Below are 22,206 nucleotides of genomic sequence, written 5' to 3'. Positions count from 1 at the left end.
ATGACACTTGTACACCTGATGAGTGTGCACGTGACATTCCCCTCTACTAAACTGTTGCTGGGTGGTATACCTGGCAACCTTTCGACTCCTCTGGTGATCCTTCTCCACCGAACCACTTCCCCCTTTTGACTTCTTCTGCCGGGACTGAGGTCGTCTGTAGGAGTGGAATCCTTTGAGCCAAAGGCTTATCTACTGCGGGAACTCAATGGCAAATGCTGCTAAAACTGCTTGGAAATACCTGAGTCACCCCTGACCTGTCTGTGGAAACCTTTCACCTACTATCTCCGTCGTTCCTGAAGCTCTGAACCTCCTGAGGCGATGTTGGAGCCAACTTCCGTCTTCTTCTGTGGAAGAGAACCCCTTGCCTGCTGCTAGTTGAAGCCCAAAACTTATGTACTCCTTTGATGATGGATGTCATTCTTCCCCAGAGAATTCATGGGCAAACATGTATGCCTTGCAGATGCAAGAGTGACTGCTAAGATGACTTCTATGCAAGCCAAGTGCAACCCTATATGCTGTGCAAGAATGCATATGGATGGGTTACTAATGCATTCCTAAGGGAAAATCCCTATGGCTGGCCTGCAAGATTTTGAGAACTGGGTTTAACTGTGCGGAAGCGATTAACATGATGTCTGATTGTATGACTGATGGAATGAAAATGATCTAAGGCTGGTTACCCTGTAACGCTCTGATACCAATGTGACATGTGAGGGTTTTGACCGTCGTAAACACAACCTTAGTCTAACTAAACTGCACTTAATGATGCTTAAGAAAGACATGTGAGGGTTTTGACCGTCGTAAACACAACCTTAGTCTAACTAAACTGCACTTAATGATGCTTAAGAAAGAGAGATAGTGTCAATGCAATGCAATGCAGCTATATTAGATGAATGGGTTACAATGAGATTTGAATAGATCTATGATGCTGTCCTAGATGAATATCCTTCTTGGGATGAGAGGAATAGGCTGAATGCTGATGCTGAGGACTGTTCCTTGCTCTAATACTGAGGTCCACCCATTGATGCCGGCTTCCCCCCTCTTGAGCATCAGGAAATGCTCCAGACCCCAGCTCTAGTGAACCTTAATGAGCCTTAATAAGAGTTGGCCCCACCTGAGGTGAATCTGCTAAGTCACCCTTCTCCATCCACTTCGCATCCATCAGTGAATAGTTCTTGAACTTCACAAGATAGCGACGGGAAACTTTACCTCGTACCTTTCTTTCCTTGTGTGCCAGCATCTGCTCGGGAATAAGAACCTCATCAAGTTCCTCTGCTTCCGTCTGAGCCTCATCTGATACATCCTCAGATACCCGAAACCTGCTTGCACTCCACCCAAGTGGTAAGCACAAGTCCCCGATGAAGCATAGTAGATCACCACTGCTAAACATAGAGCGAAGCTACCTTCCGAATCCATGAAGCCTCCGTGAAGATACCACCGATGACAAAGTGTCAAAAGCCATAGCCTTCAACCCATCTTTTGCACCATAACACTTCAACTGCTTCTTGTTCCTGCCCGACTACTTCTTGTCCTTGGTGTCTTTTCTCCTGAGCTTCATCTTCAGCTTTTGCTCTTCACCTCATAAAGGCAAAGACACACAATCCTGCACTTCCTTTTCACTTTCCACATGTTGAAGCTTTTGATGTGACTCTCATGAGACAACCACGAGCTCGCCCCCTTGGGAAAGTTGGTGATTGTCCCGACCAGAGCAACCGCGGGCTGGTCTCCTTGAGAAAGTTGACGATGTCCCGGCAACAGAACCTTGTAAACCGGCCTCGGTCTTCAGACAAAACCAAAGGGCGGTGCAAAAACAAACTTGCACACAAAACACTTCAACACCTTTGAGGACCAAGAAAAGGAAAACAAACAGGGGGAGCTAGAGTACTCCTGCAAACAGTACACGGACACCGATTGGCCCCAGAACGCAATGGCACCCCTTGCGGTATTTCTTTAATTGATTATAAGAGCTTTGATTACAAAATAAGGCTGGAAACTCAGCCGTCACAGTAGAACTCCTGAAGCGTACAAAGACCCTGTGTCATGGCTTCATATCCACTCGGCATCCACAAACAAGTCCAGCGATTGTTCACATCAAAAGACTCTTACACATTGAGTCTACATACAGAAGCTTTCTTCCATGATCAGGGCTGCCATAACCATCCATAGCCTCTCACCCTATGAACAGCATCACACCGTGACACATCCAGTGCTTCTGCATAAAAACACAAACTCCCAAACTGTCTCCCAAAAGAGAACTCGCATCGGCGCATGTGTACCAATAGAGAGGCGCCTCCTTTCTGCCCGCCACCCCTCTTTTTTGAAAAGGCACACACGTGGCCCCAATAATAGCATATGGGCCACGTTTACTTTCATAAAGGGTATTATCAAGTTTTTAAGGCTTTTAAAATGTTGTCCCCTCCCCCCACATGGAGTTGTGAAAAAGGGACCTTTATAAAACCTTGAGTCCTTTTTGACTTCCAAACCGATGTCATTCACACTGTCCACCATGTCCTCGTGTGCCCACCTACATACTATCCAGAGGAAAACACAAGGTCGTGACAACCACAGCCCGTGAAGAGAGATTGCAGTGAAGTGAAACGAGATAAGGTTTGGCGCCGATGACCAGCAAATTATTATTATTTTTTTAATCTTTAATCTTTAAATTCATGTGTGATGTAAAGAAGCCCAAACTAAGCCCTTATTCATATGCCGTTTATGAAAATACTTGTGGTGGTCCATCGGTGCAAAGATTCTCAAGTGGAGGCATCTTGCTATTTTTGGAGGTCATCAAGAACAATAATCTTTGTTCATTTGGCATCTTTAATGTGTGGAGTTGTATATTTTTCTCTTTCTCCTTAGCCCTGAAAAATCGAGTGCATATCGGTTTCGACAAATCCGTGGATTTTGACCACATTGGACGGGTTCTCTGGCCTTGCATAGCGCATAAAAAGGTTTGTAAAATTAACTCACCCGTAATTGAGATGGGCAACCGTACCCGAGCTTGAAGCTCCAAACGAGAATATTTTGTAATCACCCACATTGGTATGAGGGTTGCCCTTCCCGAGCTCACCTAGAAATGGTTGTCGCGTGATGTGTGCATGAACAATGCACGTGCAAGGTGCATGCACATGGGTGATTCCCATCCGAACTTCTATGTTCAAATCGGACTCAGTGGTTCCGCCGTGAGCGAGTCGGCTCAAAATGGATTTTGTGTTTAGATTGGCTAGGCACATGCACACACTTGTTGAGAACACTCCAATTTGCATTGAAGGGGAGTGTTGAGATTGTCAATGCCAAATTGATAGGGGTGAGAGATGAGTTGATCAAATTGATTGAAGAGGTTTTATGCACGCACCCAAGTTTACATTGAGGAGGGGTGTTGAAATGTGCAATGTAAAATAAATGGGTTATTTGGTTGAGTGTGTGAAAGCACCCTAGAGGTGCAAGATATTGTGGTAAGATAAGAATGCCACATGTATGGTGTGTGAGTGTTGACCAAAAGAAAAGGGAGTGCCACATGGATGATGACATGTAAAGTGAGATAAGGCTAGAAAGCCTATATCATTGTAAGGTTCACTTGAGATAGAGCAATAGAATTGAGTGTTGAGTGTGCAATCTCTCTCTCTCTCTCTCTTATGGAGTTCTTGGTGTGGTTTAATCCACCTTAATTATGTTGCTTAATCTATGTCTATCACCATAATCAATCCCATTTTTGGATTGTTAACAGATATGTGGGAGTGAATCCACTTGAATACATAATGACATTGTGAGTGAATCCAATGTGGGAACAATTAATGTGTTTGATCACCCGTGTGCGCTAATAGTTACAACCGAGGACGATTGTTTTCTCAAACGGGAGGACTATCACAGGAGTGAGATTTTTCAGAATATTTTATCATGGGAGTGAATCCAATTAATTATGTATGATGCATGGTTCATGTGTGAAGCATGGTAGTGAATGATTTCCATTTGTTAGAATTATTTTTGTGAGTGATTCCAAAGTAATTGTGATCTAACATTGTGGACTATTTTGGGTATAGATCATGAGTTCGAGACGACCAAGGTGGACATTGAACGAGATTATCTAGCCAAGCACATGTGTGTTAAATATTGTAAGGTTTGGCCCATTGTATATATGTTGGGCAAGGTTTATTTTTGATGAGATGTTTTAAAAGCATTGTACTAAGGTTCAATTTTGTAAAAGCCCAATTTTGGAAAAGCTATGCTATTTATGGCTCCAAGTGTTGGCATTAACATCTCCAGATTGGGCATATATGTGCATATTTCATGCTGTATCTAGCCAGATTTATGAGGCCATGCATTTATCTTATTTTAGATATTTTTCTGCTATTTTTGTCTATTTTTTAGACATTATTCTAGTATTTTTTGCATAGTCGGCCAACCCACTGTTTTTATACTGGCCGACCAGCTCTTGTCCAACCTATAAATAGGTGGCTTGGGTTTGCATCATTAGCACTTCATTATTCAGCCATTGTTGTTGGTTGTATGCACCTACGGGCAGCCCTCGTGCTCTACTTCAGCAGATAACAAGTTTTCTACTTCAATCTTTGCAAGATCTATTTGTTGTTTTTCTAATTTACAGCCATTCTTTCATGGTATCAGAGCCCAGTGTTGCAAAGGGACCTGCGCTTTCTACATCTACTGTTGTAGGCAAAGATCCACCGCATCTACATCTACAAAGGAGCTACGTTTTCTGATGTGGACTTGCGTTTTATGTTGTGGACCTGCGTTTTCCATTGAGGAGCTGCGTTTTCTGTTGAGGATCTGCGTTTTCCACAGAGGTGCTGCGTTTTGAGATCTCAGCCCCATATTTTGGTGCTACAACAGGGTTTTAACCCAGGGGAGTCATTTCCTTACCTCTCCTTTTGGTTTCCCACCCTCCCATCCCTTCTTCTCCTTCCTTTCTCTTGGCTACACTCAGCTTTCGAGAAGGAGTTTGCTGATTTTCTGATCAGCTTTGTTGAAGAGGAGGATTCTGTTGCATTATCGAAGATATGGCTTCTGGTCATAGTCATTCTTCTCTCTCGAGGATTCTCTTTTCTTCTCCCCGATCCCAAGCCCCAACTTCACAGCTTCTTCTTCCCAACTTCCTGTTTCTCTACCTTATTCCCAGATTCCTGCTTCTTTTCCTTCCATATTCCCCACCACCACCACTTCTCTTGTTTCTCCCCTCCCACAAACCCTCATCCCAACCCCTTCCCATGTGCCATCCTATTCACTCCCTCAAGTGAGTGATTCCATGAAGCTGACTGCTACCAACTACCATACTTGGTCATTTTATACGCAATTGCTTCTTGCGCCTCTATTTATATGAGTGCTTGGTGCTAGTCGGCCAGCCTTGCTGCAGTCGGCCAGCCCTGAATGCTCACGACTGCATATGAATGCCATAAATGCCATAAAATGCCAGTCGGCTGGTTTATAAATGCTGTCGGCGGCTGATGCACATGAATGCCTTACAATGCTCATAATGACTAGAGTGCTGATGTTGGTGATAAAACAACCCCATATGATGCTCATACTGATATATGCCTAGATGAATATCCTGATTATATGCCTGATGATGCCATGCCACTTGTACACCTGATGGGTGTGCACATGACATTCCCCTCTGCTAAACTGTTGCTGGGTGGTATACCTGGCAACCTTTCGACTCCTCTGGTGATCCTTCTCCACCAAACCACTGTCCCCTTTTGACTTCTTTTGTCGGGACTGAGGTCGTCTGTAGGAGTGGAATCCTTTGAGCCAAAGACTGTGTCTATTGTGGGAATTGAATGGCAAATGCTGCTAAAACTGCTTGGAAATACCTGAGTCACCCTTGACCTATCTATGGAAACCTTTCACCTACCATCTCCGTCGTTCCTGAAGCTCTGAACCTCCTGAGGCGATGTTGGAGCCAACTTCCGTCTTCTTCTATGGAAGAGAACCCCCTGCTGCCAGTTGAAGCCCAAAACTTATGTCCTCCTTTGATGATGGATGTCATTCTTCCCCAAAGAATTCATGGGCAAACATGTATGCCTTGCAGATGCAAGAGTGACTGCTAAGATGACTGCTATGCAAGCTATGTGCAACCCTATATGCTGTGCAAGAATGCAGATGGATGGGTTACTAATGCATACCTAAGGGAAAATCCCTAAGGGTGGCCTGCAAGATTTTGAGAACTCGGTTTAACTGTGCGGAAGCGATTAACATGATGACTGACTGAATGACTGATGGAATGAAAATGATCTAAGGCTGGTTACCCTGTGGCGCTCTGATACCAATGTGACATGTGAGAGATTGACCGTCGTAAACACAACCTTAGTCTAACTAAACTGCACTTAATGATGCTTAAGAAAGACAGATAGCGTCAATGCAATGCAATGCAGCTATATTAGATGAATGGGTTACAATGAGATCTGAATAGATCTATGATGTTGTCCTAGATGAATGGGGTACAATGAGATCTGAATAGATCTATGATGCTGTCCTAGATGACTATATCCTTCTCGGGATGAGAGGAATAGGCTGAATGCTGATGCTGAGGACTGTTCCTTGCTCCAATGTTGAGGTCCACCCTTTGATGCCGGCTTCCCTCTGTGTAGGAGATAGGAATGATGAACTATATGCTGAATATGCTGCCTATATGCTGAATATGCTGATATACTGAATGAACTGCTGTCCCACTATCTTTCCCTTGTCTCTTGGAAGGAAACGCTGTAGGGATGGCTTTGGAACTGATGCGATGCTGATCTGATGCTGAAAACGCACATGCTCTCCTGTTGCCTGGGAAAGAAACGCTGAGGAGATGGACGCGTTGGCTGAACTGAACTGGACTGAACTATGCGTTGAACTGGGATGCGTTGATGGACTGAAAACGCTGATGTGAGATGCGATGATGGACTGGATGGTATGCGCCCTATTTATATGAGTGCCTGGTGCTAGTCGGCCAGCCTTGAATGCTCACGACTGCATATGAATGCCATAAATGCCATAAACCTGATGATGCCATGCCACTTGTACACCTGATGGGTGTGCATGTGACATCAATCAACAACCCGATCCATAAACTGCTTGGTAAGCTGCCATCATCCTTTGACTCTTTCAAAGATCACATCTACTTCCGTGAGCCTCTCCCCCCTTTTGAGGAAGTCGTGAGTTATCTCCACGACAAGTGCATGCTTCGCGGAAAAGGCAAGTCAGGGTCTGCTTTTGTTGCCTCTAACAAGGGCAAGGACAAAGGCAAAGACAGAAAAGGGAACTCCAACAACAAGAAGCAGAAAGTCACCACAAAGTTATCTTCTGACGACGACGATTTTGACAGCAACAAGGGTTCCAGGATGAAGGAATCTTGTGAGTTTTGTGGCCGACTTGGTCATTCTGAGGCCAAATGTTTTGCCAGACAAGCTGCTTCCCGCAAAGCTAAAGCAAAACAGGAGTCCTCCTCCAATGGCTCAGACACTTCACCCACGACAGATGGTTCAGATACTTTGCCAACGACAGAGGAGGGTACGAAGTCTCATGCTAAGATGGTTTTTCTTGCTGTCTATGATCCCCCTGTTCTTTCATCTTCACGGGAGCAGGATGAGTCCATCCTGGTGGTCACAGAGGAGACTTCTGATTCAGAAGTCAGTGCCCTATCCGCAACAGAGGATTATTTACAGGAGTTTCTGATAGAGACCTTATTAGTTCCTCTAATCCCTTTGGATGAGTATCTTCCTTCCCTTGTGTTGTTTCATGCTGATGCTATTATTGCAGATTTTCTCTTGTCTCTTTCAGAGGAGGATAGTGGTTCTTCTACTGGGCAGGTGGATGATTTTGCCGAGATACCCTCACATATTCTCAAGCTTCCTACTTTGGCAGTTGCTTCTCCTTCTTATGTTTCAGAGGAGGCATCTTCCACTATCTTGGAACTTGTCCCTACTTTGAACCTGACAACTTCTACTATCACTGATGATCACTTTGTTCCAATGGTTGTTTCATTTCCTTCTTCTTCAGAGGAGAAGTCTACTTCGGTCCCGATACTTGTTGCAGATGCAGAGGAGGTACCATCTATGGTTCCATCTCCTGAGGGCTTCTCTCTTCAGATTGATCCTATTGTTTCGTCTTCGATATCTTCTCGATCTTCTCGTGGCTTCTTCCAAAGACCTTCTCAGTATTCAAATGTACCATATCTTCGCAAGCTTTGTGCCTTTTATGAGGAGGTTGTTCCTTCAGACTCTTTGGAGGTCTTTCTTCAACGTGCTGGAGTCAGTCCGCCCATCTGACGCTAAAGAGGAGGTATTGGCATTATCATCTCTAGATTGGGCATATATGTGCATATTTCATGTTGTATCTAGCCAGATTTATGAGGCCATGTATTTTAGATATTTTTCTGCTATTTTTGTCTATTTTTTAGACATTATTCAAGTAGTTTGTCAATCTGCTCATTCAATAAAGCAAATACACTGCACATGGTGGGGGCCCTTCAGAGAATATTTGGAGGGTATTTGGGACCCAATCCTGTGTATTATCTTTTCTACATGGTGCTATCCATCATCAAGTATCTTTCAAATTATAAACCTTTTCTGTAAGCTTTCCACGTGTTACACATGCCATGTTGATCGCTCGCCTCTAAAAATCGCGAACGACCCCTCATGGTGTCTCTAGCTTTGGGAGAATCGCCCCTTAGCTTGACTTTGCTGGGATCCCGTGAAGCTCCCAGCATCCCCCTCTTTCAATACACTGCCAGATTACTCAAGAGTTAGACGGCACTCCGATGGCCTCCGCTTGGTGGAAATCTCAAGGTATATCCCAAGGTTTCCTCTTAGATCTTTGGCATTGGCTATTGGGGAGTTTTCAGCCCCACCAATGATGGCCCTCATCTTGTGGCTCCTAGCACACTGCAGCCTCACAGTTGGCACATGGCTTGTTATTGCAGGGTGGGACCCAACCATCCAACGTGGCACAATGCCCCCAATGTGGCTTTTCCCCCCTCCATCCCGGATGTAGCCTCCCTCTTAAGAGCGGACACCCATTGTGTTTATACCTTGCTTGAGGGATGTACTTTGTTTGCTCCACATGAAAATTCCTTTGTAGTTCATTTATGCAGATGTTCTCTCTTATGACTAATGAAGGATCTTTTCTTGAAAAAAAAAAAGCATACTTCTGCCAAGAAATAACTGATATTGATAAGAAGGCAGAAAGAATTTCACCAATACAGACACTACGGTACATGGCCTCTCATTTGAATGTCATTGGTAGGGTGTCACATTTGGATTGTGAATGGTATGAGTCTAGATTGAGACTATCTTGTTTGGATTGTGAATGCTACAAGCCCAGATTGAGATGCTTGTGATGGTAAAACCTTTGATAATTGATTGGGTAACTAAAATATGTGTGAGTAGGCAACGCCTTTGGATGGGCAACTGAAAATGCCTGTGAATGGGTAACTGAAGACTGCTTTGTAAGATGGGACATCTGTGTTGTGAAGGGACTGGCCGTCCTCGGTCATCATGTGTGCCCAACATTCATAAACAATACAAGTATGAAAACAAATAAATTAATCTTCTTTCACAAGATCAGGCAAGGAAAGATTTATAATTATTAGCTTTCCTTCTTTACTCTTTTTGGATGAATTTCAGGTCATAGTAGAGGGCCAGCCATCCAAAAAATCACACACACAAGCCCCTCACATTAAAGTGTGAGCTGCCATAGGCTCGGCTCTACATCCTCAGTGATCAGATGAGCCATCAGCACTCAGCTCATCAGTATGGATATCACTATACTGATGCACTTGTACGGACAACCCTACACAGATCAACTGTATGGACATCAACACGTCAGCCCAGCAACTTGCACACACATGTGTGCCTGTTTGAATTTCCCTGCACCTTTGTGATCCATTGCATGAAGTGTGTGCTGACCTGTGTGGGTACACAACGAGCTGATTTGTGGTTGGAAGACGGGGGGTGTTGAAGACCAGAAGCCTTGAGTGGGCTCAGGTTTGTGAAAAGCAACCCATGCTTGCTGGGAAAGAATGAACAGAAGCCTTGAGTGGGCTATGGGTTGTGGAAAGCAACCCATGCTTGCTGGGAAAGAATGAACAATAACCTCTAAATCAAAAGCCAATTCTCAATAATTGGTATCGTTTGATTGTGGGCACAACAGATCTAACCAAGGTCACCACATTCCAAGTAACTGTAGAAGAGGCAAGTGGAGAAATTTTTACAAATTCAAGAGGTCCTTTAGAGGTCATTGAGCCACTTTGTCATTTTATTAAGAGATTTGAACTCAAGAATCTAACATGAGTATACACTTCCTCATAGAAACTCACCTTCAAAGCATCTTCATCATCTATTTTGTTTTTGGAGATATCAAGCGACTGCAGACTCTTGCAGTCCTGTGACGCAAGTTTAGAGAAGGCAGAAGTCATCACTTTAGAAATGAGAGAGAAAAAAATGCCACCTTTATAAGGCAGCAGCTTGGCAAAGTTCAATGCTTACAGATAAATGAGATACGTCCTCTTCTGTCCGGATCCGATTACCAGAGATGTTCAACTGTCTCAGCAATGGACAGCATGATAAACCTTTGATTTCTTTGATCTGTAGAAGTATAAATCCATGACAAGAAAGTGCACATGTAGCATAAAATGATTCAAGAAAATTGGTTTGCTGTGCCTGTTCAACTCCTAAGAATAATTGGATTCTTTACTTTGAAGCAACTTGAAAATATGCAATAGCAATGCTCCACTAGAAGGTGACCTGGTTATCAGACAAGTTGATTGTATCCAAAGATTTGAGATAGTCGAGTCCTTTGATGTGCTCAACCAGGTTCTGTGCATTTAAATGATAAAACAAGGTTGTTCTAGAGCCCTTTTTAATCCATGCATGGCATTGCAAATCTTGATGAGGCATGTTACATATGCATAGAATTACAACCAAAGTAAAGATTTCACCTGCAAATCTTGATGAGGCATGTTACATATGCATAGAATTACAACCAAAGTAAAGATTTCACCTGATTCAGATATAAGCAAGAGAGGCGCACACAATTCTCTAAGCCCTCAATGTCAGAAATAGCTGCAAATATCAAAATGCATACTCACTAAAAAGTTGAATTAAAAAAATACAAGGTCCAAGCAACACACAAAAAAGCCATCCACCTCAGTTCCAGCTTATTGAAGGAAAGATTAGAAGAAACTTTGCCTGATGATTGTATCTGCATCTTAAGACCTTGAGTGTCGACAGTTCAATGGCCGCTCCTTACAGGCTACAAGGAGACATCCACAATAGTTGGTGCAGGAAATGCAATCAAGCTGGTTCATCTTCCCACCAAAGCCACCACAAATTCCACCATCCAACAAGGAACTTAGAGCTGGAGCTCCCGATCCATACAGCACCCCCCCTCTTCAGCCCCTTGCCCCCTTCCTTTGTGTGCACGTACTGTTCCACCCACCACTGTCAACTTCCCGCCCGCCGCCTCTGTCCTGTAGCCTCTCTTTCGCACCTCTTCACTGTTTCCGTCTTCCTTTTCTTTTTCCTTTTTCCTTCCCCCATTTGGTGCTCTTTGCCGGTTGCCTATGCTCATTGGACAGCAGTTCGGTGCCCTTTGGCTTTCCCTCTTGGGGAGGATTGAATGGCACCCACTCTGTCCAACCCATCCGAGAAAGCCATCAGCTGTCATCTATCCAATGCGGACCTCCAGCTCCTCGCTTCTTCAGTGGCCTACCTCGAGGCCATAATTCTTCTTTGCGAATTTGTTCCCAACCTGGAGAGAGAACCCATCCAAGGCAGCCATCAGCTGTCATCTATCCAATGCGGACCTCCAGCTCCTTGCTTCTTCAGTGGCCTCCCTCGAGGCCACAATTCTTCTTTGCAAATTTGTTGCCAACCTCGAGATAGATACGATACCTCTTGCAAGCCGCCTTGGTCGACAAGAAAGGGCGCATTGTCAATGTCCTTTTCCTCGGCAAAGGCTACATTATTTGAATCAAGTTCTGCTGGCCCACCCTGGCCAGGAAGACCTTTCCGGGCAGAGGTCCTGGGTCTACTTCACCGAGTGGAGGCACGGCTTCTCTCCAAACTCTGACCCATTGGTGGTCAGATTCTTAGGTTTTCCGGTCTCGGTTTGCTTCCCCCGCTCCCTAAGGAGTACCACGCACTCCTCCCAGTGATTGGGTGTTTTCTGGATCAGGTTCTTGAGAGCAACACACCCGGCCACAACACTCTATGACAACCTCATCGCCGCCAGAAGACCCCTCCAACCATCCCTTTTCTTCAGAGCGGTTCTTCTCCTTCTCAACTTCGAGAAGGCCTACAGCTGTGTTGACTGGGATTTCTTGGAGGACATCTTGCTATGGATGGGCTTCTCGGCCTCTCAAATTCAGGTGGTCTTGAACCTCTACTCTTTGGCACACAGCCAGGTCCTCATACAGGGAGCACAGGGGATCAATTTCCTCTCCCGCCCGGTGCACCAGGGCTGTCCCTAGCTCCTTTACTCTTCCTCTTTGGGTGGGACCCTCTCTTTCCCCGACTTGGCAAACAAATGATGCTTTTCAATGGATATCCAGAGATGCGATGGCCCAATATCTTGGATGCTAGGAGGGCATTGACATCACCCCCATGCAGCAGATTGCATCCCTCCTGAGCATTCAGAGAAGTTGCTTTACTAGAGCCAACCAGGCTCTGTTGGCCATCATGTGGTACATTGCATCTTGTTGGGCTTTTTCTCACTCAGACAGGTTCAAAGGCTTACACGCAACTTCTTATGGTCTAACAGTGATGACCATGCTGCCAGTAGCCTGGAGAGTTATTGTCCAACCCCTCCACAAAAAGGGGGCTTGGGCATCATCGATTCCGCAATTAAAAGCAGAGCCCTTCTGGGCAAGCTGATAGTCCGTGGACTCCAGCTGGAGGAGAATTGTGGAAGGAATTCTTACTTGCTCGCATCTTGGCCCGGCCCTCCACCCCTGGTGTCTTGTGGCCTCTTGGTACCAGATGGATCTTCTCGGTAGCCCCGACCTGCAAGCCTCTACCACGCTAGAGGCAATTCCCCAACTCTCTTCCAGTTGCCATCCTCTTGCAAACAAGGAGCACCTCTGCCAGCCCTTGATGTGGAATGAGCTCATCCATCTCCCCTCTAGCCACTTCTTTTGGGCCGGGTGTCACATTTTCTAGGACCATATCTGCTCCGGTCTGGCCCACAGAGTAGATCCTATGTGCTTTGCTTTCACAAATCCCCCGTCAGCAAGAGAGACCTCTAGGCCTCAGGAGGAACCGACCTTGCCTCTTGATTTAGGATGGACCCGTAAGGCTGCTGTGAGCCATAGATGGGATCTCATTAGCAACATTGCCACTTAGCGTATCTGGCTGGCAAGATGCAGCGACGTCATTGGTGGATCCGTTACCCCACCCCTGAAGACAATCTGCTTCATTTGGATGGGCATCATGTGCACCATACCGGGAAGATTTGATGAGGGGGGAGGGGGGAGGAAGAGACAGACTGATCTAGCCACTACAGGCACCTAGTGTGGCTTTTCCCACCACCTCAATCATTGTAGCCTCCCTCCGAGAGCGGCCAGCCAGAGAGGGCGACTCCCTTCCCTCATGTTGCATTTTGTATACTGCTCATGAGGGTTCTTTTTATTACTTCAGCCTTTGCAGAGGGTTGTAGTCTGCATCATGCCGACACTTTCTTTTGACTAATAGAAGGATCTTTTCTTGGAAAAAAAAATCCCACCATCCTCCAAACCTTTTCGCGCATACTGCCTCAAAAGAAACTATACAGAGAAAATTGCTCCTTGAAATACGTACATGACAAAAGAAGAACAAGTGTGTGAAGTGCTAGCATCAAAAGGTTGTTTAGTCAAAGCCTTGAGAGTTCTCCTCCAACTTTGAGCCAAGTAGATTCACTCCCCAGTTTTAGTTAAAGGCCCTGAAGCACAGTAACTGTGCACAAGATGGCACATCTCTGCACCATAGCAAAGTTAAAGCTTCATCACCTAAGGCTCCTTTGCATGGGCAATGCAGACAAGTCTGTAGCTCATTACCCACATGATGGATGAGGGTTCATAATCCACATGAAGCGTAACTAAACTCAGCCCTCACACTGCTTACTTGCAAAGAAGCATAGATTCTGGGTTTTTTTAGCACGCTCAGACTAATATTCCATCACATATCTAGTGAGCTATATGTACAAGAACCATTTAGAGCGCTACCATTTCACCCTCAAAGAGAATAACTTAAGTTTTCATACCGTCTACCCACCCTTTGAGGGTGAAAGGTGAGGATCCAAAGCACCTTCCAAGCCGCTCAAGGGTATTGAAAGAACATTTTCCATATTTGGGAGGATAAGTTTATTCTTTCACTAGAGCCATCTTTTCTAGCACCACAGACAAGGATACTGCTACATCCACAACAGCATTCATGATGAAAAAATGAAGTTTATGTATTAAAAGAATTATACCATTGCACTCCAAATGTAAAGATCGCAAGCCTGTATAGGTATCCAAATGCTTGAGCTTCATAATACCCTGCAAAAAAAAAAAAAACTGATTTCAGTGGCATGTTCAACATTATCTACCAATGACACCATTTCTCATCTTCATGATCTCTAGGTTGTAGTGAGAACATTGCTCAACCTTCTGCTGCAAATACAAAACTTCATTCAACTCCGGACAGCTTGAATACCTACATGAAGTAACTCGTGATAAGATAGAATTGGGAATAATCAACCCAAGAAATGGGGAAAGTAAAGTTACAAGAACAGTACCAAAGATTATTCAATACAACACCAATAGAATCCAAAAAAAAAAAAAAAAAACCCTTTCCTAAATCAGTCAAAGTAAAGACCTTGATACAAATATGGAGCAAGAGGAATCAGTAGCAATTCGAGTGGTGCTTTGGGCCAAAAACGTGTTTAAAAAGTGCCATGCAGTTGATAGATCCATAAAACTGAGTATAAATTGGACTCTTAATGACAAAAAGGACAAAACGAACTTGCAATTAGCTTGTCCTCTCAAATAATTTCAGCCATACATCTCCCTCTTAATCTGCTTGAAGGGGGAGAAGGTAGAAGCAGATTGTCGCCAACAAGGAGACAAGATTGCAATCGTACATAAGAAGCAAACCCAGTTTGCACTGTAGGGGGTGGTTTCTTCACCAGAGGTCAAAACTTAGCAAGAGGAGGTGCACCTTTTCATTTATGAGACATCAACAGCCATTCAGAGCCTAGCATTGGTAGCAATGCCAACAATTGAGAACGAGTAAACCTTGGTTTTTGAATTCGCTGCACTAGTGACTATTACACAAGATCCAAAAGCATTAGAAGTTCCTAATTGAGGAGAAACACAAGACAAGTAACCACCAAGGGGTGGCTCAATGATGGTGAATTAGCAGCCAGAGTGTATAGGTAAGAAGAAGCATTCAGCACATCCTTCAACGTCAGCCAAGAGCACCAATTCATTCTTGTTCCTGTGGTTGAAATTATGCTAGGGAACCACCTTGGTAGTCACACTTTCATCAAAACAACATGACATGGATACACCTAGTTTTGCATACAATAGACATTTTATGGTGTGTCTTTTTTTGTTTTATGAGACGGGGTTTACATGGCACAAAATGTGACTAATATGTGAGGGAAAAAGGATGGAAGGACCAGATGTACGAGAGATCAGAGCAAAACAACACAGCATGAAATAGGTGAGTGAATCTATATATAATGGTGAGTGAACATATGTACAAAAGCCCTCTGATGTGAGGGGAGTCTGAGTAGAAAGACTGTAAACGGAAGGGGCAACTGAACACGGAAAATCTAATCAATCATGAAATCTGAAAATACACATATGTGTGCCAGATGAAATAAGATAACAAAGCTGCACAGTACACCACACTAGGGGCCAGCTGACCCCCCCCCCCTCCCCCCCTTTATGGTTAGATTACCAAAAAGGAGTCTGCTTCCAATACAACTTTGCGAGTGCCCAGGATTCACCACTGGCTGCACCTGTTTCTTCCAATACAATATGAAAACAAGACCCACATAAGGCCTTAACAAACTGACATGAAAGGCATTGTGGATATTATAGTGATCAGGCAATACCAATCTATATGCCACTTCATTTATTTTCTGTAAAATTTAGAATGGCCCATAATACCTGTTTGAAAGCTTAGGAAACCGGCCTTCCTTACCTGGCCGCTTCCGAAGACGTGCTTTCTCAAACTTTAGTAATACCCAATCACCTTCCTTGAAAACCACCTCTCGCCTGTGTTTGTCAGCTGCCTTTTTCTGCTTAGCTTGAGATCTTTCTATGGCTGTTCGAACCTGTGCAAACACAGTATCCAAATCACGGACATACTCATCTACTACAAAGATTTCATCTTTTGTTCGTAAGATAGGTGGAAGCACCACCTTGCCATAGACTATCTCAAATGGAGTCTTATTAGTTGAAGAATGCACTATGTTATTGTATGCAAATTCAACCAATGGCAAATACTTTTTCCAAACTGACTTCTGCTCGAATACATAACATTTGAACAAATCAAGCACAGCTGAATTTGCTATTTCACTCTGACCATCCATCTGAGAATGATAGGCTGATGAAAAACTTAACTTTGTGCCCATATTATCAAACAATGCCCGCCAAAATAAACTGGTAGTCAAAGGATCTCTATCCCCCACAATAGACTTGGGCATGCCATGAGTTTCAAAATCTGAGCTAAGAACAACTTTGCCATGTGCTCTGGCTTGATTGTTTTCCTCACAGGAATAAAGTGTGCCTGTTTGCTAAAAAGATCTATAATAGTCCATATAGCATCATTTCCATGTGCCAATTTCGAAAGTTCCATAATGAAATCCATAGCAATGCTTTCCCATGGTTCCTGTGGAATGGGTAAAGGCTGAAGCAAACCAGGTGTCTTGTGTCTGTCAAACTTGACTTTCTGACACACTATGCACTCTCGCACGTAAGCTTCAATATCCCTGCGTAGAGCTGGCCAAAAGAAATATCTTTCCAAAGCCTGTGTAGTAGCCAACATACCACAATGACTAGCATATGGCAGAGCATGACACTCTTCCATAACCTTTTGGCGTAATTAACGCACTACACAAATACGATTTTGCATCATCAAAAACACCCATCCCTAATCGAATAAGATGGGACAGCAGTACCATGATTCAAATCAGCCCAAATAAGCTGAAAATCTGTGTCCAAAGCATACATATCTAGCATCCTTGATAAGTCCTGGTGGTAGGCGGTAGTTATGGCATGCACTTGTGGCTTGCGTGACAAAGCATCCGCCACCAAATTCTTCTTGCCCGGGGTATGCAAAATCTGAAAATGAAACATGGACAAGAAGTTTGCCTACCTTAGATACTTTTCCGAGAGTTTAGGCTGTGTAAGAAAATGCCGTAAACTCTGGTGGTCTGTTTTTACCATAAATTCAGTCCCCAAAAGATAATGCTTCCATGTTTGAAGGGCATGAATAATGGCTAACAACTCTTTCTCATAAACCTGCAAATGCAATTCCACATGTTGCAGGCGGCACCTTTCAAAAGCCACTGCATGTCCCTCTTGGTTCAAAACAGCCCCCAAGCAATCTCCACATGCATCACACTCCACCACAAAAGGCCTATGCAAATCTGGAATAATAAGAACTGGCCCTGATATAATGGCATCCTTTAACTTCTGAAAAGCTGTCTTTTCGGGTTCCGACCAACGGAATGCTACTTTCTTCTTCGTTAGATCATGTAACGGTGAAGCTAAGAAAGCAAAGTGTCGAATGAATCGATGATAGTACGAGCATAAACTAATAAAGCTCCTAACTTGATGCACATTCTGCAGTTTTGGCCAATCCTTGATTACTTGAATCTTTGCTAGATCCATGCGTACTCCATCCTTGGAAAGAATGTCCTAAATAGTGAATTTCTTACAAGAAGAATTCACTCTTCTTCCCATTGATGAAAAGCTTATGTTCCCAGAGACTTTCATCATGTAAGGCTCCATGGCCATACATGTACACCATGTCAGGCCACGAGCCACACATGTACTATCATGTCAGGCTACGCCAACCATACATGTACTGTCATGTCAGGCTCCATATGCCACACAGACACACCATGTCAGGCTACACCAGCCATACATGTATGTCATGTTAGGCTCCACATGCCACACATGAACGATAGAAAAATAGAAGCTGTAAGGAATTTTGTGACAAAGACCAATGCAGAAGTAAAGATGATGTCCGAGCTGAAGCACAGTCGATGACGAAGGCTCGCGTCGATGTGAGGCAAAGCACTCCGAGAGGCGGTCGGTGTCGAAGGCTCGCGTTGGTGGATGCAGAGGCACTCCGAGGTGGTAGTGGCAACAGAAGATGAGGTGATGCAGGCTCTGGCGACAAGGGTGCTGCGGTACCTGAATTGGTAGATGAAGAGCAGAGAGGGCTGCCGTCCGGAGTGGTGTAGTGATGCAAGCTCTGGTGACAAGGGTGATACAAGACCTGAAGGGTGCAGGCTTTGGTGACAAGGGTGCTGCGTACCTGAAAGGTACAGGCTCTGGTGACAAGGGTGCTGCGTACCTGAAGGGGGTTGAGGAGCAAAGAGGGTTGCCGTCCCGAGTGGTGCAAGCTCTGGTGACAAGGGTACTGCGTACCTGAAGGGTGTCGATGGTGAAGATAAGCAAAGAGTGGGTTGCCCTCCCGATGGTGTGATGTAGCAAAGAGTGGGCTCCTGTCCCGATGGTGAAAGCTGAGGAAAAAACGCTGAAGTGCTCTATGTAGCGCAGAGAGGGCTGCTGTCCCATAAGCTGTGGTAAAACGCTGATGATATGCTGATGTGAATGCTGATGATGTGCTGATATAAGCGCTGATGATATGCTGATGTAAACATTGATGTATTGAATGTAGCAGAGAGGGCTTCTGTCCCACGGTGTGGCCTGTAGCAGAGAGTGGGCTGCTGTCCCGAGATGTGGCCAGATGATAAAACGCTGAGGTGTTGTCCTGTCAGGCGCGATGATGATGAAGCAATGTGGTGTAGAGCCCGGCAGAAGCAGCAGCAGCAGCAGATAGTACCGGATATGGTCAAGAAGTGGTACACCATGGTGAATGATGAGGCAAAGCTATATATACTGTGGAGGACTGCTGGTCGGCCAGCCTAAAGGCTGTTGACCAGCAGAAAAGACACAAAAATACTAAATAAAACCAATAAATGTCCAGAAAATCCCCTTTTTAGGGCTGGACAAAAATCTGTTTTCACACACAGTAAACTCATAAGAGGAATGCTTTTGTCATTAGTTTCATCCCTCTGCTCACATCAGGGAGACTTATCTACTTCCTTAAGGTAAGACCTTGGAAGACCTAGCATCGTAAATTGCTCTAGGCATCAGCGACCAAGTACTCTTGTTAGGGAGTGGGAGTCCAGGTACTATGGGACCTGCAGCTGGCTCACCCACTAAAACTCCTGAAATCTGGCGGGTTTCCGAAAAGGAATTGCTATACCCATCTTGGGCGTCGGCTCTAAGGCGGAGTCCCTGTCCCGCAGAGGTATTAGGAGTCTCCTTATCTCTTCATACATGTTTAAAGGCAAGACAAGCCGTATTCGACATGTAGATTACTCCATATGATGCGCACATTAATAGTTTCACTTTTGTTCTGGGAGCAACCAGAAAATTCTTCAAAAACATAACTTGAACCAGAACTTGCCATAGTATCTGTTACAAGCCATCCAGGGTATTGAAGATTACTTCCCCCTCCCCAAAAATGGTTTCAGGATATGGGATACCGCATGCATCATCCTTGTATAGCATGATGCATGTGCCATACTACTGGGGAGCCATTAGGGTTAAGTTTTGGCAGAGTGTTGGCCATTGTAAGATAATAGGTCGCTCAGTGAGGGTGAGTAAGAAAAGTGGCCATGCAGTAGGCCACTTTTCTTGCACAAAGTTCAAATTCACCCAACTTGAAATCTCAGAATTTCTGACTACAACACACACACACACACACACACGCATACACGATCCACATTTTGAAAAACAAAACTTCTGAAATCGTCTGTTCAAAGAAAAAAAATTTGGCCACTGCGTAATGCATCAGATATAGAGGAAGGTATTATTATCCAGTTTTCTTGCTTACAGTTTCAACTCTCTGCAGAGTTTCTTGAGCGACTGTGGGTTCATATCGAACCCCATGTTCTCACGAGCACTCGTCAACCGTAAAAACTGTCACAACAAAGTACGGAGCTTCGATAGCATCCACAAAAATGCAGTTGAAAAACTTCACAATATCAATATTAATTATTTGGTTATTTATTTTATATAAATAATCTCACGTCTCTAATTTCAGTAAACTTGAATAAGTTTGGTACATCAAATTCTCCAATTTCAGTAAACCTCAAAATTTGAAACTTTGGTACATATTCACATGCGTTTTGATGGATCTATTCACATACATTTGGGTTGCATATTCACTCTCAAGGGGTTGAGTGAACCATAGGTGATTAATTAATAGGAATTGACTTGTGTAAGGTTTAACCTTCATTGCGTGAATAAGGAACAAAATCTTGAGCACCATGCTCAATCACGCCCTTCTGCTGCCCTTGTCCATGTACAAGACTGTCCCCCTCCCTCCACCTACTACTATGAGACCATCAGTCAGTTTCGAACTCACGCAAGTCCGTGACAATAAAAGAGGACTCTTAGGCTAATCGATCTACCTTACCAAAAGACACAGTCCCCAAAACAGTGCACCATACATTGCTGTATCGGCGGGCATACCAGAGTGTCAAGTGGATGAGATTTTAGTAAGAACGAAAAAACTTTTCTAGCATCCATTTAGCATCTTCAATAGAATGATTCTTGAAAGCCACAAGATACTTAACATAAGTGTTACCAATGTGTCTCATGGTCACTCGGGCACAAGATGTTCTTCTTGAGGTTCTTCTAATATAGAATGAGAAGGTAGAGGTCCTCGAAATGGTCTCAAAAGACTAACGTGAAAAGAATTATAGATATGAGGGTAGCTTTAACTTTTGAATGCATTATCATTTATGTTTGCAAAAAATAACCTTGAAAGGTCTATAAAATCTAAGAGGTAACTTAACCACAGAGTTGGTCTCTTTGGACTTAAGTCTCCTTTCTTTATAATAGGTTTAGGCATACCTGGATCGTTAGATATACTTTCATGTTCAGAATTACTCTCTTGCTCGAGAGAGAAGTCATCATCCTCATGATTGACTCTTGCAAAAAGTAACTCTTGATGTAAACTCTCCTCTTTCTTATAATGCTTGTTGCTCGATTGAAGTCCTAAACTCTTTGATGGAATCTCCAAATTAGCAATGCTAGAAAAATCATAGAAGTTCTTTTGCTTGATGCTCAGAGTATAAAAGCTCTTTCAAAAATATAGCAAGCTACAAATATAAAGTCTTGGGCCTACCAAATTATAAATACTAATTGGTATGTACAAAGGTTTGAGGCCTTAGCCTTCCAAAAATATTAATGCCAACCTATGTAACCATAATAGGTGTTGATATATCTTCCCAAACATCTCATTATGGTCCAACAAATATTCTGCCCGCGATTAATAAATAATCCACCACTCAATCATCACCTACATTCAAAATAATATTAGTCAATGGATAAAGTTGATTAAACAAATTAATCCTAACTATATCATACTAGTGCATATAGTTGATTGAACACATTAATCCTTAAAAATGATATAAATATAAGGCACATCTAAAAATGATATAAACACATCCAAAAATGATATAAACACATCTAAAAATGATATATCCAAAAATAAAATATTCCCATAAATAATGGGTGTCCCCATAGAGGTTATGACTAACATGGTCCATGGGGTCTCTTGCTTTTTATGGATGGGAATAATAGTGTTTGTGGTCTAGGAGGGAGGGAAGCCTTCACAAAAGGATCTATTCTAGTAGGTGATGCCCATGGAAAAAGTGTTCCACACAAAGATCTTTATGATCTTTTACTCTCACGAGTCCCATTATGTAGCTTTTTTTAGAGCTTGAGTAACATTGACAACATTAGTTATTCCCAATATGTCATGCACATGCAAATGTGTATGATAGTGGTGGGGCATGGAATGTGTGACATTTAGGGTATGGATGGATTCGGCATCTTATAGAGTCGTTGTGCATAGACTTCCCAAAGATTAGGGCATGTGATGGGTGGTGGGATCCTTTTATCCTCAAGAATGTGCTAAGCGTCTACGCTATCCT

At 43.7% G+C, this 22,206-nt stretch overlaps 1 protein-coding gene across 6 annotated transcripts in view; it reads right to left on the bottom strand.

Moving 5' to 3' along the window:
* The window catches only part of LOC147631809 (leucine-rich repeat-containing protein ODA7-like), a 50,177-nt gene extending 29,953 nt beyond the window's left edge, over positions 1-20,224 (bottom strand). For 4 of the 6 annotated variants that reach the window (XM_086808337.1, XM_086808341.1, XM_086808336.1 and 1 more), the window contains exons 1-7: positions 20,097-20,224; positions 14,615-14,663; positions 14,440-14,506; positions 10,993-11,054; positions 10,737-10,808; positions 10,479-10,577; positions 10,310-10,375 (exon numbers count right to left, since the gene is read on the bottom strand). In XM_086808337.1, the coding sequence (XP_086664463.1) occupies positions 10,310-10,375; positions 10,479-10,577; positions 10,737-10,808; positions 10,993-11,054; positions 14,440-14,506; positions 14,615-14,663; positions 20,097-20,152 (471 nt within the window). In that variant the 5' untranslated portion in view covers positions 20,153-20,224. The remainder of the gene's footprint in view (positions 1-10,309; positions 10,376-10,478; positions 10,578-10,736; positions 10,809-10,992; positions 11,055-14,439; positions 14,507-14,614; positions 14,664-20,096) is intronic. The other 2 variants (XM_086808338.1, XM_086808339.1) reach the window with 2 other exon arrangements.
* Positions 20,225-22,206: the final 1,982 nt, after the last annotated feature.

This window comes from Cibotium barometz, chromosome 14 (genome assembly GCF_041138505.1).
Source record: "Cibotium barometz isolate CiBa-2024 chromosome 14, ASM4113850v1, whole genome shotgun sequence".
Lineage (NCBI taxonomy): Eukaryota > Viridiplantae > Streptophyta > Polypodiopsida > Cyatheales > Cibotiaceae > Cibotium > Cibotium barometz.
This window is presented reverse-complemented; position numbering and strand designations above follow the sequence as displayed.